Below are 18,060 nucleotides of genomic sequence, written 5' to 3' on the forward strand. Positions count from 1 at the left end.
GGGTTGAGAGTTCGAAACCTACGTGGGGCAGTTGCCAGGTACTGATTGTAGGCCGGTGGTTTTTCTCCGGGTACTCGGCTTTCCTCCACCTCCAAACCTGGCACGTCCTTAAATGACCCTGGCTGTTAATAGGATATTAAACAAAAAACAAACAAAAACAAACAAATGACCTATAGTCATCTTACTTCATCCGTCATCGTCTGCCCTGCGTAAACTTTACACATTTCAAACTTTTTCTCAAGTTCTACCAGTGGGATTCAGCTCCTACTTACATATATGTACCTCAAATGATCCTGAGATAGTCCTGACCAAGCGTTGTTATTTTTCGGGTACCTCTGAAATCCAAGATAGCTGCCATGCCCAACAGTGCCACTGTACTTGCTACTGAGTATATGGCAATGCCAGAACTGTAATTATTCCTGAAACTCCTCACCAGTAACCAGGACTGTAATTATTCCTGAAACTCCTCACCAGTAACCAGGACTGTAATTATTCCTGAAACTCCTCACCAGTAACCAGGACTGTAATTATTCCTGAAACTCCTCACCAGTAACCAGGACTGTAATTATTCCTGAAACTCCTCACCAGTAACCAGGACTGTAATTATTCCTGAAACTCCTCACCAGTAACCAGGACTGTAATTATTCCTGAAACTCCTCACCAGTAACCAGGACTGTAATTATTCCTGAAACTCCTCACCAGTAACCAGGATTGTAATTATTCCTGAAACTCCTCACCAGTAACCAGGACTGTTATTATTCCTGAAACTCCTCACCAGTAACCAGGACTGTAATTATTCCTGAAACTCCTCACCAGTAACCAGGACTGTAATTATTCCTGAAACTCCTCACCAGTAACCAGGACTGTAATTATTCCTGAAACTCCTCACCAGTAACCAGGACTTAGGTTACATTTATGCAGTATTTATACCAAATATGGTGGTTTCTTGCCCCAGTCTTACAACCTAGTTTTGAATGTCAAGGTTTGTGAAGGTCACATAAATATAAAACAAAAAGGAAATATAATTTTTGCATTATTTAAAGAAATATTGAAATGAATTAAATAAAATCATCTGTTAGTGGGTATTAAAACACAGGGGCTTGACATGTTCCTATGACCCAGAATGAAAAAAACCATAAAGTACAACCCATAGATCACTTATTATTGTCAGTTTTAAGTGATCTAGAGGTTAGACCTAAAGCCTAATGTTTCATTCTGTGTTATAGGAACGTGTCAAGCCCCTGTGTATTAGAAGTATTGCACTTCATATTTTTTTCCTGTGATGAATTTGAAGCAAATATTTTTGGTGATTTAAGTATTTCATATTGCTCCTGTAATAAGCCACAGACCATCAACTTAGATTCGATAAAGGGATAGATTTTATTTCAGGACAGTGAAAAAGCCTAGGTAGCAGTTTTACTGATCTGCAAAAAGGCAGAAGATAGAGTTGAGCAGACACAGGCTTATTGCTGGAAAAATAGGGTATCTGTATTGTGTTGTGTATGTAACCGACTTTATTTTTGTAAGCCTTAAAATGAAATGAAATTACAATATGTTGGAAGTTAACAATATTCTGATTAAACATACCGTACATGAATTTCAAAATCGGAACTTTTTTTAAATCTGGAAGTTGTCTCCCTTTAATGATTACATACTTAACACTGTCTTCCAGTTTTGACTGTTTATTAATGGAAGATAAATCGTGTCTTAAGATGTGATGTTGAGTGAGCATGCTGGGGTGAAGGGCTACAAAGTTTGTTCAAATAAATGACCTTGACCTTCATTCGAGGTCACATGGGTCAAATAGGCTATAATCTTCAAACGACTTCTTCTCAATAACCAAGAGGCCCAGGGACTTGATATTGGGCCTGTAGCATGCTGGGGTGAAGGGCTACAAAATTTGTTCAAATAAATGACCTTGACCTTAATTCAAGGTCACATGGGTCAAATAGGCTATTATCTTCAAACGACTTCTTCTCAATAACCAAGAGGCCCAGGGACTTGATATTGGGCCTGTAGCATGCTGGGGTGAAGGGCTACAAAGTTTGTTCAAATAAATGACCTTGACCTTCATTCGAGGTCACATGGGTCAAATAGGCTATAATCTTCAAATGACTTCTTCTCAATAACCAAGAGGCCAAGGGACTTGATATTGGGCCTGTAGCATGCTGGGGTGAAGGGCTACAAAGTTTGTTCAAATAAATGACCTTGACCTACATTCAAAGTCACATGGGTCAAATAGGCTATAATCTTCAAACGACTTCTTCTCAATAACCAAAGAGGCCCAGGGACTTGATATTGGGCCTGTAGCATGCTGGGGTGAAGGGCTACAAAGTTTGTTCAAATAAATGACCCTGACCTACATTCAATGTCATATGGGTCAAATAGGCTATAATCTTCAAACGACTTCTTCTCAATAACCAAGAGGCCCAGGGACTTGATATTGGGCCTGTAGCATGCTGGGGTGAAGGGCTACAAAGTTTGTTCAAATAAATGACCTTGACCTTAATTCAAGGTCACATGGGTCAAATAGGCTATAATCTTCAAACAACTTCTTCTCAATAACCAAGAGGCCCAGGGACTTGATATTGGGCCTGTAGCATGCTGGGGTGAAGTGCTACAAAATTTGTTCAAATAAATGACCTTGACCTTAATTCAAGGTCACATGGGTCAAATAGGCTATAATCTTCAAACGACTTCTTCTCAATAACCAAGAGGCCCAGGGACTTGATATTGGGCCTGTAGCATGCTGGGGTGAAGGGCTACAAAGTTTGTTCAAATAAATGACCTTGACCTACATTCAAGGTCACATGGGTCAAATAGGCTATAATCTTCAAACGACTTCTTCTCAATAACCAAAGAGGCCCAGGGACTTGATATTGGGCCTGTAGCATGCTGGGGTGAAAGGCTACAAAGTTTGTTCAAATAAATGACCCTGACCTACATTCAATGTCATATGGGTCAAATAGGCTATAATCTTCAAACGACTTCTTCTCAATAACCAAGAGGCCCAGGGACTTGATATTGGGCCTGTAGCATGCTGGGGTGAAGGGCTACAAAGTTTGTTCAAATAAATGACCTTGACCTTAATTCAAGGTCACATGGGTCAAATAGGCTATAATCTTCAAACGACTTCTTCTCAATAACCAAGAGGCCCAGGGACTTGATATTGGGCCTGTAGCATGCTGGGGTGAAGTGCTACAAAATTTGTTCAAATAAATGACCTTGACCTTAATTCAAGGTCACATGGGTCAAATAGGCTATAATCTTCAAACGACTTCTTCTCAATAACCAAGAGGCCCAGGGACTTGATATTGGGCCTGTAGCATGCTGGGGTGAAGGGCTACAAAGTTTGTTCAAATAAATGACCTTGACCTTCATTCAAGGTCACATGGGTCAAATAGGCTATAATCTTCAAACGACTTCTTCTCAATAACCAAGAGGCCCAGGGACTTGATATTGGGCCTGTAGCATGCTGGGGTGAAGGGCTACAAAGTTTGTTGAAATAAATGACCTTGACCTGCATTCAAGGTCACGGATGAAATCGGCTTAAATCTGTAAACAATAATTTTGCGATAGCCAAGAGTCTCCGAGACCTGATATTAGGCCAATAGAATGCTGGAATGAAGGACTAGAAAATTTATTAATATGAATAAACCTAGCTTACTATGATATTTGAATAAAGAGGTAATCAGCATTGTATCTGTAGAAATGACCTCAATCAACTTCAAAGTTGCTGTTGAGCCAGGTGAGCGATACAGGCCCATTGGGCCTCTTGTTGTCAGTTTTAAGTGATCTAGAGGTCAGACCTAATGCCTAATGTTTCATTCTGTGTTATAGGAACGTGTCAAGCCCCTGTGTATTAGAAGTATTGCACTTCATATTTTTTTCCTGTAATGAATTTGAAGCAAATATTTTCGGTGATTTAAGTATTTCATATTGCTCCTGTAATAAGCCACAGACCATCAACTTAGAATCGATAAAGTGATAGATTTTATTTCAGGACAGTGAAAAAGCCTAGGTAGCAGTTTTACTGATTGCAAAAAGGCAGAAGATAGAGTTGATGAGACACAGGCTTATTGCTGGAAAAATATGGTATCTGTATTGTGTTGTGTATGTAACCGACTTTGTTTTTGTAAGCCTTAAAATGAAATGGCATTACAATATGTTGGAAGTTAACAATATTCTGATTAAACATACCATACATGAATTTCAAAATCGGAACTTTTTTTTTTAATCTGGAAGTTGTCTCCCTTTAATGATTACATACTAACACTGTCTTCCAGTTTTGACTGTTTATTAATGGAAGATAAATCGTGTCTTAAGATGTGATGTTGAGTGTTTATAAAGTTTATAGTATACATATTTTGTTATTTCTCAAAGCTGCATTGACCCTCATCTAGTCTAGTTAGTTAAGGAACATAATTTCATTTAAGCATTGATGTCATTTTTTTTTAGTTTCATCGGGGTATGAAACAAATTTTGTTTGCAAACTGTATGAATCCGCGTAGTTTGCAAACAAAATTTGCTTCATACCCCGATGAAACTAAAAAATAATTGACATCAACGCTTATAATTAATTTTTGAAAATGATTTTCTAATTTAAAACATGTTTTATGTACAATTTTACTGATTTTATATGGGATTCTTTTTCTCAAATCAATACGCAACGTCAATTGTCGTATTGTGACGTCACATTTTTCGCGCCATTATTTATTTTTCTTTCATAGAAGAATGAAAAGAATTTTTCGACCAATCACATTTGAGTATTTACCATGAAAACAAAGAAAAATTAATTATACTTATGTAAAACAGCAAAAAGGATTATCTAAGCAATAGTTGTGTTAATGTTATTTGTAAATTTATTAAAACTGACAAGTTTGATATAAAGGTGTGATGTTTTCATTTGATCCTGTGTGACACATTTTGAGTGACACATTTTTAGCTCTGATCGATGCTGAGTGAGGTGAAGGCTGTACAGTAAGCAATTCCTCTGTTACCAAGTTTTAGTCATTTAAACAATTTCATCATAAGGACATGACATCGTCAGAAACCCACGAGACTGTTCAGTCGTTTTTGATTGAGATTAACCCAGGATAATCTGCTCTGTCGTTTGAGTGAGGATCAAGTCATAACCCACAAAACTGATCTGTCGTTTGAGTGAGATTCAAGTCAGAAACCCACAAAACTCTGATTTGTCGTTTGAGTGAGATTCAAGTCTTAACCCACAAAACTCTGATTTGTTGTTTGAGTGAGATTCAAGTCAGAAACCCACAAAACTCTGATCTGTCGTTTGAGTGAGATTCAAGTCAGAAACCCACAATACTCTGATCTGTCGTTTGAGTGAGATTCAAGTCAGAAACCCACAAAACTCTGATCTGTCTTTTGAGTGAGATTTAAGTCGGAAATCCACGAAACTCGAATCTGTTGTTTGAGTGAGATTCAAGTCGGAAGCCCACACAACTCTTATCTGTCGTTTGAGTGAGATTCAAGTCGGAAACCCACAAAACTCTGCTCTGTCGTTTAAGTGAGATTCAAGTCGGAAATCCACAAAACTCTGATCTGTTGTTTAAGTGAGATTCAAGTCGGAAATCCACAAAACTCTGATCTGTTGTTTAAGTGAGATTCAAGTCGGAAATCCACAAAACTCTGTTCTGTCGTTTGAGTGAGATTCAAGTCATATTTGAGCGAGATTCAAGTTAGAAACCCACAAAACTCTGATCTGTCATTTGAGTGAGATTCAAGTCGGAAACCCACAAAACTCTGTTCTGTCGTTTGAGTGAGATTCAAGTCATATTTGAACGAGATTCAAGTTGGAAACCCCAGAAACTCTTATCTGCCGTTTGAGTGAGATTCAAGTCAGAAACCCACAAAACTCTGTTCTGTCGTTTGAGTGAGATTCAAGTTATATTTGAGCGAGATTCAAGTTGGAAACCCCAGAAACTCTTATCTGCCGTTTGAGTGAGATTCAAGTCAGAAAACCCCTAAACTCTGATCTGCCGTTTGAGTGAGATTCAAGTCGGAAATCCACAAAATTATTCTCTGTCATTTGAGTGAGGTTCAAGTCAGGAACCGACAAAACTCTGTTCTGTCGTTTGAGTGAGATTCAAGTCATAACCGACAAAACTCTGCTCTGTCGTTTGTGTGAGATTCAAGTTAGAAACCCCTGAAACTCTGCTCTGTCGTTTGAGTGAATTTCAAGTCGAAAACCCACAAAACTCTGCTCTGTCGTTTGAGCGAGATTTAAGTCTTAATCCACAAAACTCTGATCTGTCGTTTGAGTGAGGTCAAATAATTACTAGCTCAAACTAACGGGCATTTCCCTCTATCTGTGTAGAGTGTCTGTCTGAGATGGCCGATATCATACCTATATTTTGTGGTGTGATATGATTTTTTTATTAAGTTGTCTGGTAGTTTTATTGTCACCACAGGGTCCTCATTTAAATATCTTGCCATTCCTTATTCGGCCTAGATTAACATGGCGGGTGTCGTCCAGGAAACAGAGGTTGCTTACTCTTCCGGAACACCTGGGCGTATTCTCTATATACTTTTAAATGGGTCCCCAAACGTCTATTTTTATGATCAGATTTTGTCCTCGTTTTGTCATTTTAAGAGAGAATAAGGTCACATGTCGACATTCTCTTCTTATAATTGATAAAACGCCATTATGTTTTATAACACAAGGATCTCTATGGAGGAGACAGCGATACACTGTGTGAGAGATTGAAATAATGAGTATTCCGTCATCGATCAGGATCACAGTAAGCTTTTATAAATGTTGATCTAGATTATTATATAATAATCAGGGGTCAAAACATCGAAACACAATAATCACAAACAGAAATCATTCATCCCAGTGATTTATTGACGAATGTACAGAGGAGATAACAACATTATATAATACGTCATCAATCTATGTGTATGACGCATCAGATTAGAATATGGCTCATGTGACTACCCGGCTAATCAAAATGTTCCGATTGAATGCTTATCTTTTCAAATAAATAATGGTTTTACATTTCAAATAACATCATTGGCAGCAATGGCTGGTGAAATTCAAACAATGAACTAATTCAAACATAGAACAAAGTCATGAACCAACACGAATATACTTTTTATCATTACAATTCATAGTCATAGCAGACATGTCGGGAATGTCATACTTTTATCATTGAGCATAAATGAAATGTATAATTTCTTCTGTTATAATAAAACATGATGTATTATTTTGGAAACCATTTCCCCGTTGTTTGAGATGGTTTAAAATTGTGAAGTACATGTATTTGGCATCCAAACTTTGAAAATTAATAGTGCATGATGCCACTTGTCTTGTTCAATCGTAACATCTCCGCCAATTTAATTCCGTGAATATTCGGAATCTGATTCCGAGAATTGACGGACTTGGCCGAGATGTCCCGATTGTAACTATTTATATTAATTATTTTACTGTTTTAAACAAGCCAAATATAATATTCGTCTGGATATTTCCTCCCTGGATCTTGTGACTGAGATGACAGTTTTATAGTTTTGGCTAGGAGATAAAATAAATAAGAGTACATTTTGACTCACCTGGAAGCAATTTGACACGCAGCATGTAAGATGTGACGTCAAAAAATGAAATGAAATGATGTAGACATTACGTCACAGTGACAACTAGTGCATCAGGAAACTCAAAACATCGAAAAACTCCATTAACCATACACAGAAATTTTACACATATCTCCACAACATCATTCAGTAAAATATTTTAAACTATTGCGCAATCATCAAATGCCATCTAAATACGATGAGTAATTGATATCATTACTATATATCTAGAACTACGGTTTCAAATGTAGAAACAAATATTTTCTGTTAAAAAATCGTATAGCCAAACATAACTCTAAATAAAGATTGAATGAACAAATACAATATCCATTAACTAATGCCATCAAAACGAACTAAAATTTATATGTCAAAACAGTTTCCTTTTAATTTGACCAATAACGCCAATTTTGAGGTGTCATTATTTGCATAGAGCTGGTGAAATTCAGTATATAGTACAGCATTAACTATTTGAGCTAGCTGGGATCATTTTAAAATATGCATTATGAATTCTATAGCTAAAAAGCTGTTATAAGTAGTTCAAGTATTTGGAAGACTATATTTTTGAGCAATGATATAATGTTATATTTAAGATGACCGTACAATATTGAGTTTGGATGATAATGAAATACACATTCACATCACTCATTAGAATCTATATACACGTACAACTGAATCTCAAAATGACATTACTTGGTAGTGTGACGGACAACATATTGTTACAAGATATTGAAAATCTTATTGTAAATATTTACTTATAAATACATAAATATACAGTATCTCATATCCGTGTCCATGTCATATGAGATTTATGAAACGAATCTCATGATTTTCCGTTTTAGCGAACCTCGAGGGAACTAAATTGGGCAAACTATCGTGCGGAATTTCATAAATCTCGTATTGATCGGAAAGGAGAGTAGATCTAATATTCATAATCCGTATCACATAATATACAATTTATTTTTGATTTTGAAGAAACCCAGCTTTTCCATGGCAATTTCTCAGTAATGTATGGACTCTAAACCTGTTATCTCTTTTGTGACGTCATAATATTATCTGTCAAAAGTGTCTGACGTCATTTTCTTTTCTTAATGGCATCATAATATTCTTAAACAAATATATTGTATTGTTTAAACTAACTAGGCCTAGTCTTATTTCATAACTTTTTTTTTGCGCAAACATATTGCGTGAACATATTCGTCGAATAAAACAAGGATTACACCGAAAACGATTTATTCCTATACATGTATTTGATATGCTTATGCAATATTTTCATTAACTATTATAACTTCATCAATATGTTTTGATAGTGTATTTGTTCTATGTATAAAATATATCATGAAACCGAAATCATATGATTTATGCATAGTTAATGCTACCGAAAATTGTACAAATGCTATTTGATGAAAGTAGTTAAAACATCTTTCCCATTTTGAAAAATGCTGCTATAAAATCATAGCCCTTATCCAAACCAATAGAGAGAAACGTATTTATATACCATGGATACTAAGAATTGTCTCTGTAAACACTATTTTGGTGGTAATAAATGACATGAAAATTTATTTTAATAATTTGTTAATGAATAAATATATCGAAAGAGTTCAATACAATACTAGCAGATTTCCAATGCACCTGTTTCATTGATTGAAATACGTTGAGATTCTCGATATGCAAAGTTCTAACTGACAGGTTTCACAGACATTTGTTTTGTTGTTTTCTAACGACCAGATTCTACAGGCTCCCAATAAAGACGTACCAAGGAATGTATGAAAACAGTGAATCGTATTTGGCTACATAAGGAATACAATGCATGGTAAATATTAACTTTATAAACAAAACAAAAAATACACAATGCCACATTAAATCTACTCCTTTGTTTAGTTCTGCAAAATAAATAAAATAAAATTGCTATTTCTTCTATTTCTAACAATTCCATAATGTAACTGAAGTCTAGTGTAAAAGATCTATACCTATTTAAACGGACAGTTAAACACATGTAAATGATGTCAATTTATAAGATCAATAATAAAATGAAATTTAAAAAATCTATAAAAATATTCAGTGTTTTAATTGACATATTTAGAGTGGAGTTGATTGAATCAAATTAGAAATTGTACTTCAGAATTCTTCCTCTTTCCACTTATTCAGTTCTCGATGCTTAAGATCATTGAATAAAATTCTGTTTAATGTAGTCAATTACATTACATGTCTATTCAAACAGAGTTGAGACGGTCATAACACGACTTATGCAGCGGTTACTGTAAAGACTGTTTTTCATTGGTTCAAATTTCGCGGTTTTACCACAAAGTTTTTTCAGAAATATGAAACGGACTGTTATGTTTTCTAAATAATATTTTCAGTGTTTTACCTTATTCTCGAAAATAGCGGAAAATAGAACACCGCAAAAATAACAATCTTCACAGTATGCAATACAAATAATACATAACATTTACCAAATTGGTGTGTAACAATTTACCAGAGCAGTCAACAATAACATGTTCAATATCGTTAAAAATATACATTTTGTAATCAATTTCAAGTACATTTTCACAAAGTGTCGAAATTGTAGATATTCTATTGTTGTATTTTTATACTATTTAAATATTGTAATCGATTAAACTTCTTTCTTTTTCTCACAATTTACAACCAAAAAAAGAAAAAATAAAAATCTTCTGTTGTTTCATATTTTCAAAATTTTTGAATACTTAAGCGACAAATATTTGTTAAATCAATTTCTGGTTATTTTAACGTTTGCGTATTTGGGTTAACTAATTATCTAATCGAGTTACGCTCCCTGTAGATCGCTTCTTATTATCATTGGAATTTAATTCATTACTGTCCTTTTCATCCTCCTCATTACCGAAAAATAAATCTAATAAGTCAATTTCTTGTTCATGATCTTGAGCATTGTCGTTGTCTTTCTTCCTGGATGGACTAGGTAAATTTCGAACGCTTTCGGATTTCTTTTCTTCGTTATCGTTTGATAAGATTAAGTCTGATACTGCACTTACTAATTTTGAAAATAAGGACTGCTGAGATTTATCATCATCGTCATCATCATCGTCGTCGTCATCATCGTCATCTACCGATTTCTTACTCCTTTACATCCATTTTTGTCACACTTTTTAGAATCTTTATCATCTGGAATTCCATCATTATCATCGTCATTGTCTAAATTGTCAGGGAATGCCATCATTGTCGTCGTCATCATCCAGAATATCTGGTATGCCGTCTCCATCTGCATCAGCGATGTTATCGGGAATGCCGTCACCATCAGCATCAGTATCCACATGATCTGGAATTCCATCGCCGTCGGAATCCGGAAGTTTATCGGCTACTCCATCTCCGTCGGCGTCTGCGTCTAGATAGTCAGGAATACCATCTCCATCTGTATCTTCATTGTCATCTAAAATACCATCACCGTCATCGTCCTTGTCAAAAGCATCTATGATTCCATCATTATCGTCGTCAAAATCTAAATAATCAGTTACGCCATCGCCATCTGAATCCACCTCCATAAAATTCGGGATTCCATCGCCATCAGAATCGGTATCCAAGTGGTCAGGGATACCGTCATTATCATCGTCGTCATCTAGATAATCCGGGATTCCATCGCCATCCGTATCAGTTTCTTGATCGTCAGGAATTCCATCACCATCATCATCGTTATCTAAGTGATCAGGAATACCATCGCCATCGTCATCATCGTCTAAGTAATCAGGAATTCCGTCGCCATCTGTATCCTTTTCTTTATCATCTGGTACACCGTCGCCGTCATCGTCGTCATCTAGATAATCAGGAATTCCGTCACCGTCGCTATCCTCTTTGTTGTCTGGAATTCCATCGCCGTCGTCATCATTATCTAAATTGTCGGGGATGCCATCTCCGTCATCGTCGTCGTCGAGATAATCAGGAATACCATCACCATCTGTATCCTTCTCTTTATCGTCTGGTATTCCGTCACCGTCATCGTCATCATCCAATTCATCTGGAATGCCGTCACCATCATCATCGTCATCCAGATAGTCTGGAATACCGTCACCATCTGTATCTTTTTCTTTATCGTCAGGAATACCATCATTATCGTCGTCATCGTCCAGATAATCAGGAATTCCATCGCCATCGCTGTCTTCTTCATTGTCGGGAATACCATCTCCGTCATCGTCGTCATCCAAATGGTCAGGGATACCGTCACCATCATCATCGTCATCGAGATAATCTGGAATTCCATCACCGTCTGTGTCCTTCTCTTTATCGTCAGGTATTCCGTCACCATCATCGTCATCATCCAATTCATCCGGAATACCGTCGCCATCGTCATCGTCATCCAGATAGTCTGGAATACCGTCACCATCTGTATCTTTTTCCTTATCGTCTGGTACACCGTCGCCGTCATCATCATCGTCCAGATGATCAGGAATTCCGTCACCATCGCTGTCTTCTTGATCATCTGGAATTCCATCTCCGTCATCGTCTTTGTCCAGATGGTCGGGAATACCATCTCCATCGTCGTCATCATCAAGATAGTCCGGAATACCGTCACCATCTGTATCTTTTTCTTTATCGTCAGGAATACCATCATTATCGTCGTCATCGTCCAGATAATCAGGAATTCCATCGCCATCACTGTCTTCTTCGTTGTCTGGAATACCATCTCCGTCATCGTCGTCATCTAGATGGTCAGGGATACCATCACCATCGTCATCGTCATCGAGATAATCAGGAATTCCATCACCATCTGTGTCCTTCTCTTTATCATCTGGTATTCCGTCACCATCATCGTCATCATCCAATTCATCAGGAATGCCGTCTCCATCATCATCATCGTCTAGATAATCCGGAATACCATCTCCGTCTGTATCTTTCTCCTTATCATCTGGAATACCGTCGCCATCAGCATCATCATCTAAGTGATCTGGAATACCATCATTATCATCATCATCGTCTAAATAATCCGGAATACCATCTCCGTCTGTATCTTTCTCCTTATCATCGGGAATTCCGTCGCCGTCAGCATCATCGTCTAAATGATCTGGTATGCCGTCTCCATCACTATCCTCTTGGTCGTCCGGGATACCGTCACCATCGTCGTCGTCGTCGAGGTAATCTGGAATACCATCACCATCTGTATCCTTCTCCTTGTCGTCCGGAATACCATCGCCATCATCGTCATTATCTAAATAATCTGGAATTCCATCACCATCGCTGTCTTCCTGGTCATCTGGGATACCGTCGCCGTCATCGTCATCATCTAAATGATCCGGAATTCCATCGTTATCATCATCGTCGTCAAGATAGTCAGGAATTCCATCACCATCAGTATCCTTTTCTTTGTCGTCAGGAATACCATCGCCGTCATCATCGTCATCTAAATAATCTGGAATACCATCACCATCGCTGTCTTCTTGGTCATCTGGAATTCCATCGCCATCGTCATCATCATCCAATTCATCCGGAATGCCATCATTATCGTCGTCATCATCAAGATAATCTGGTATGCCATCTCCATCAGTGTCTTTTTCTTTGTCGTCAGGGATACCATCATTGTCATCATCATCATCTAAATGATCTGGAATACCATCGCCATCACTGTCTTCCTGGTCATCTGGTATACCATCTCCATCGTCATCATTATCCAAGTGATCAGGGATTCCATCGCCGTCATCGTCATCATCTATATAATCTGGTATACCGTCACCATCAGTATCTTTCTCCTTATCATCCTCAATGCCATCACCATCATCATCGTCATCTAAGTGATCAGGAATGCCATCACCGTCATCGTCGTCATCCATATAATCCGGAATACCATCGCCATCTGTATCGGTTTCTTTGTCATCTGTTATACCATCTCCATCATCGTCATCATCTAAGTGGTCGGGTATACCATCTCCGTCACTATCTTCTTGTTCATCTGGGATGCCATCGCCGTCATCATCTTTATCCAGATGATCCTGAACTCCATCTCCGTCATCATCGTCATCGAGATAATCTGGTATACCATCACCATCTGTGTCTTTCTCTTTATCGTCAGGAATGCCATCACCATCATCATCGTCGTCCAAATGATCAGGAATACCATCACCATCCTTGTCCTCTTGGTCGTCAGGAATTCCGTCGCCGTCATCATCATCATCCAAATGATCTGGAATACCATCACCATCATCGTCATCATCAAGATAATCAGGAATTCCGTCCCCATCTGTATCCTTCTCTTTGTCGTCATCGATGCCGTCTCCATCATCGTCATTATCCAGATGATCCGGAATACCATCGCCATCGTCGTCATCGTCAAGATAGTCAGGAATTCCGTCTCCATCGGTATCTTTCTCCTTATCATCAGGTATACCATCGCCATCATCGTCGTCATCCAAATGGTCCGGAATTCCATCACCATCATCGTCATCGTCCAGGTAATCAGGGATGCCATCACCGTCTGTGTCCTTTTCCTGATCATCAGGAATACCATCGCCATCATCATCGTTGTCTAAATAGTCAGGTATTCCATCTCCATCACTATCTTCTTGGTTATCGGGAATACCATCGCCGTCATCGTCGTCATCCATGTCATCGGGAATACCATCGCCATCATCGTCGTCATCCAGATAATCGGGGATCCCGTCACCATCCGTATCCTTTTCTTTGTCGTCAGGAATACCATCGCCATCATCATCATCGTCTAAATAATCAGGGATACCGTCGCCATCAGTGTCCTCCTGATCATCGGGAATACCATCACCATCATCGTCATCGTCTAAGTGATCTGGAATTCCGTCATTATCGTCATCGTCATCGAGATAATCGGGAATTCCGTCTCCATCAGTATCCTTTTCTTTGTCGTCAGGTATACCATCGCCGTCGTCGTCATTGTCTAAATGATCAGGAATTCCATCACCATCGCTGTCTTCTTCGTTATCTGGAATACCGTCGCCGTCATCGTCGTCATCTAAATGATCTGGAATACCATCACCATCATCGTCATCGTCGAGATAATCAGGGATGCCATCGCCATCAGTATCCTTTTCCTTGTCGTCGGGGATGCCGTCGCCGTCATCGTCGTCATCTAAATGATCTGGAATGCCGTCGCCATCATCGTCATCGTCGAGATAATCAGGAATGCCATCACCGTCTGTGTCCTTTTCCTTGTCGTCTGGAATACCATCGCCGTCATCATCGTCATCCAAATGATCTGGAATGCCGTCGCCATCGTCATCGTCGTCGAGATAATCAGGGATGCCATCGCCATCTGTGTCCTTTTCTTTGTCATCGGGAATACCATCGCCGTCATCGTCATTATCTAAATGATCTGGAATTCCGTCGCCATCACTATCTTCCTGATCATCTGGGATTCCATCTCCGTCATCATCGTCATCTAAATGATCTGGAATCCCGTCATTATCGTCATCGTCATCGAGATAATCTGGAATTCCGTCTCCATCTGTATCTTTTTCTTTGTCATCAGGAATACCGTCGCCATCAGCATCGTCGTCTAAGTAATCTGGTATACCATCACCATCGCTGTCCTCCTGATTATCAGGAATACCATCGCCATCATCGTCATCATCTAAATGATCCGGAATGCCATCATTATCATCATCGTCATCAAGATAGTCAGGAATTCCATCGCCATCCGTATCTTTTTCTTTGTCATCAGGAATACCATCGCCATCAGCATCGTCGTCTAAGTAATCTGGTATACCATCACCATCGCTGTCCTCCTGATTATCAGGGATACCATCGCCATCATCGTCATCATCTAAATGATCCGGAATGCCATCATTATCATCATCGTCATCAAGATAGTCAGGAATTCCATCGCCATCCGTATCTTTTTCTTTGTCATCCGGAATACCATCGCCATCATCATCGTCATCTAAGTAATCTGGAATACCATCACCGTCGCTGTCCTCCTGATTATCAGGAATACCATCTCCATCATCGTCATCATCTAAATGATCCGGAATGCCATCATTATCATCATCGTCATCAAGATAGTCAGGAATTCCATCGCCATCCGTATCTTTTTCCTTGTCATCCGGAATGCCATCGCCATCGTCGTCATTGTCTAAATGATCAGGAATTCCATCGCCATCACTATCTTCCTGATCATCTGGGATTCCATCTCCATCATCATCGTCATCCAAGTGATCTGGAATCCCGTCATTATCGTCGTCGTCATCGAGGTAATCTGGAATTCCGTCACCATCAGTGTCCTTTTCTTTGTCATCAGGAATACCATCACCGTCATCATCATTATCTAAATGATCAGGAATTCCATCGCCATCACTATCTTCCTGATCATCAGGGATTCCATCTCCATCATCATCGTCATCTAAATGATCTGGAATTCCATCATTATCGTCATCGTCATCAAGATAATCAGGAATGCCATCGCCGTCAGTGTCCTTTTCCTTGTCGTCGGGGATGCCATTTCCATCAGCATCATCGTCTAAATAATCTGGAATGCCATCACCATCACTGTCCTCCTGGTTATCTGGAATACCATCACCGTCGTCGTCGTCATCTAAATGATCTGGAATACCATCATTGTCGTCATCATCGTCCAGATAGTCAGGAATACCATCACCGTCTGTGTCCTTTTCTTTGTCGTCAGGAATACCATCATTGTCATCGTCGTCATCAAGACTATCGGGAATACCATCGCCGTCAGAATCTTCAAGGTTATCCGGTATACCATCGCCATCGTCATCTTCATCTAAATAATCAGGTATTCCATCGCCGTCATCGTCATCATCTAAATAGTCAGGTACGCCATCTCCATCAGTGTCAATTTCCTCGTCATCTGGAATTCCATCACCATCATCGTCATTGTCTTTGACATCTGGAATACCGTCTCCATCGCTGTCCTCTTGGTCGTCAGGAATGCCATCGCCGTCATCGTCATCATCCAGATGATCTGGAATTCCATCATTATCGTCATCATCATCAAGATAATCTGGAATCCCGTCACCATCAGTATCCTTTTCTTTGTCATCAGGGATACCATCACCATCATCGTCATCGTCTAAATGATCTGGAATGCCGTCTCCATCCGAATCTTTCATCCCTTTGCATCCTCCATCTTTGTCACAATACTCTTCACTATCCGGTTTTCCATCTCCATCATCGTCGTTATCTTGTGAATCTGGAATACCATCATTATCATCGTCATTGTCTTCGCTGTCCGGTATACCGTCGCCGTCACTGTCTTTTTCTTCTTCCTGTCCAAACCATAATAGCTTCCGTCCATGGCAGCTCGTACATGTTTTCTGAAATAATGATGACAGTACGTCGTAATTATCAAATCACATTTTTGTTCCAACCATGTGCTCTTGATAACCAAATCTGTATCATTTATATCGAAGATGTCTATTTTTTTATTTATTTATTTATTTATTTAAGGTGCATCTTAACAGCAAATCCAGTAAAAACAGTGATACAAGCCTATAAATTCCTACTATGGTGCAATTTAACAGAAGTAACTTGATGGACTTTAAGTATGTATCATGGCAAACCGTGGGATTTGCTGTTGACATGTAATTTGTTAAGCTGTTTGCTAATTTCAACAAAACATTCGAAAAATGTATGTTTCAGGAGGACATAATTAGCTTATAAATGTGTATCGCATATAATGCACAATATAGCCATGTCGTTTTGCTCACAAGTGTCTCAAGCACAAAAAAGAGCATTGGTTTGACCAGATTTGCTTTACATTATGTATAAACACTGTTTTTATTTTGACCTTGAAATGCAAATGCCGGTTGTGAATAATATCACACAAATACGGCATATAAGGGGGTATTTCAAACATCAAAAATGTTCTTATTAGACACTATAAACACTCTAGACATTGCAAGAAGACTGATTTTAGAACGAAATGTTCAGTGGTTGAGTTTGGGGTAAAATATTATATTTCTGAAAAAGGCCCTAAACTCACCAGTTTAGCAATTTGTCTGAAAAAATGTCCTTCTTACTATGATCAGATGTCTTAAAAGTATGATATAGGAGCATTCTTATTGATTAAAATGCCTCCTTTTATGCCATACATGTATTTGTGTAATACTATTCAAAGCCGCCATATGCATTTCAAGGTCAAAACTAAATATGTGTTTATACCTATATAAAGTCAAATCCGGTCAAACAAATGCTCCTACCCTGTGCTATAGGTACTTGTGAGCATAACAGCTTGGCTATTATTCAGGTTTGGTTATTTGTGCGACTCAGAATTGCTACATCTTACCATAAAGTAACTCTATAATAACAAACTGTTAGCATCTACAGCAAATTATCGGTGATTTTAAGAAACCACATGTCCAAAAAAACATTTTGGTAAATAACATGACTATTTTTGGGCATATTTGTAGATATTTATTAGTGTTTGAAATTCAACATTATTCTGCTATGTATATGACCCTTAAATCAAGGATTACTATGAGATACTAAGTGCGAGAAGTGTAAAATAAAGCAATATCCATA

At 38.4% G+C, this 18,060-nt stretch overlaps 1 protein-coding gene and 1 long non-coding RNA gene across 2 annotated transcripts in view; one reads left to right on the forward strand and one right to left on the reverse strand.

Annotated features, from left to right (window-relative positions):
- Window positions 1–80: 80 nt before the first annotated feature.
- On the forward strand, window positions 81–4,886 carry LOC117330579. Its single transcript, XR_004533365.1, has 2 exons — window positions 81–1,188; window positions 3,803–4,886. It is a non-coding gene; the product is annotated as an uncharacterized LOC117330579 (long non-coding RNA).
- A 1,958-nt stretch (window positions 4,887–6,844) lies between these two features.
- LOC117330581 overlaps window positions 6,845–18,060 on the reverse strand; it is a 46,926-nt gene continuing 35,710 nt past the window's right edge. Inside the window, 2 exon segments of the mRNA XM_033888993.1 lie at window positions 6,845–10,705; window positions 11,240–16,853. Of these exon segments, the coding sequence (XP_033744884.1) occupies window positions 10,353–10,705; window positions 11,240–16,853 (5,967 nt within the window). The 3' untranslated portion in view covers window positions 6,845–10,352.

The sequence above is a fragment of the Pecten maximus genome, chromosome 7 (genome assembly GCF_902652985.1).
Source record: "Pecten maximus chromosome 7, xPecMax1.1, whole genome shotgun sequence".
Classification (NCBI taxonomy): domain Eukaryota; kingdom Metazoa; phylum Mollusca; class Bivalvia; order Pectinida; family Pectinidae; genus Pecten; species Pecten maximus.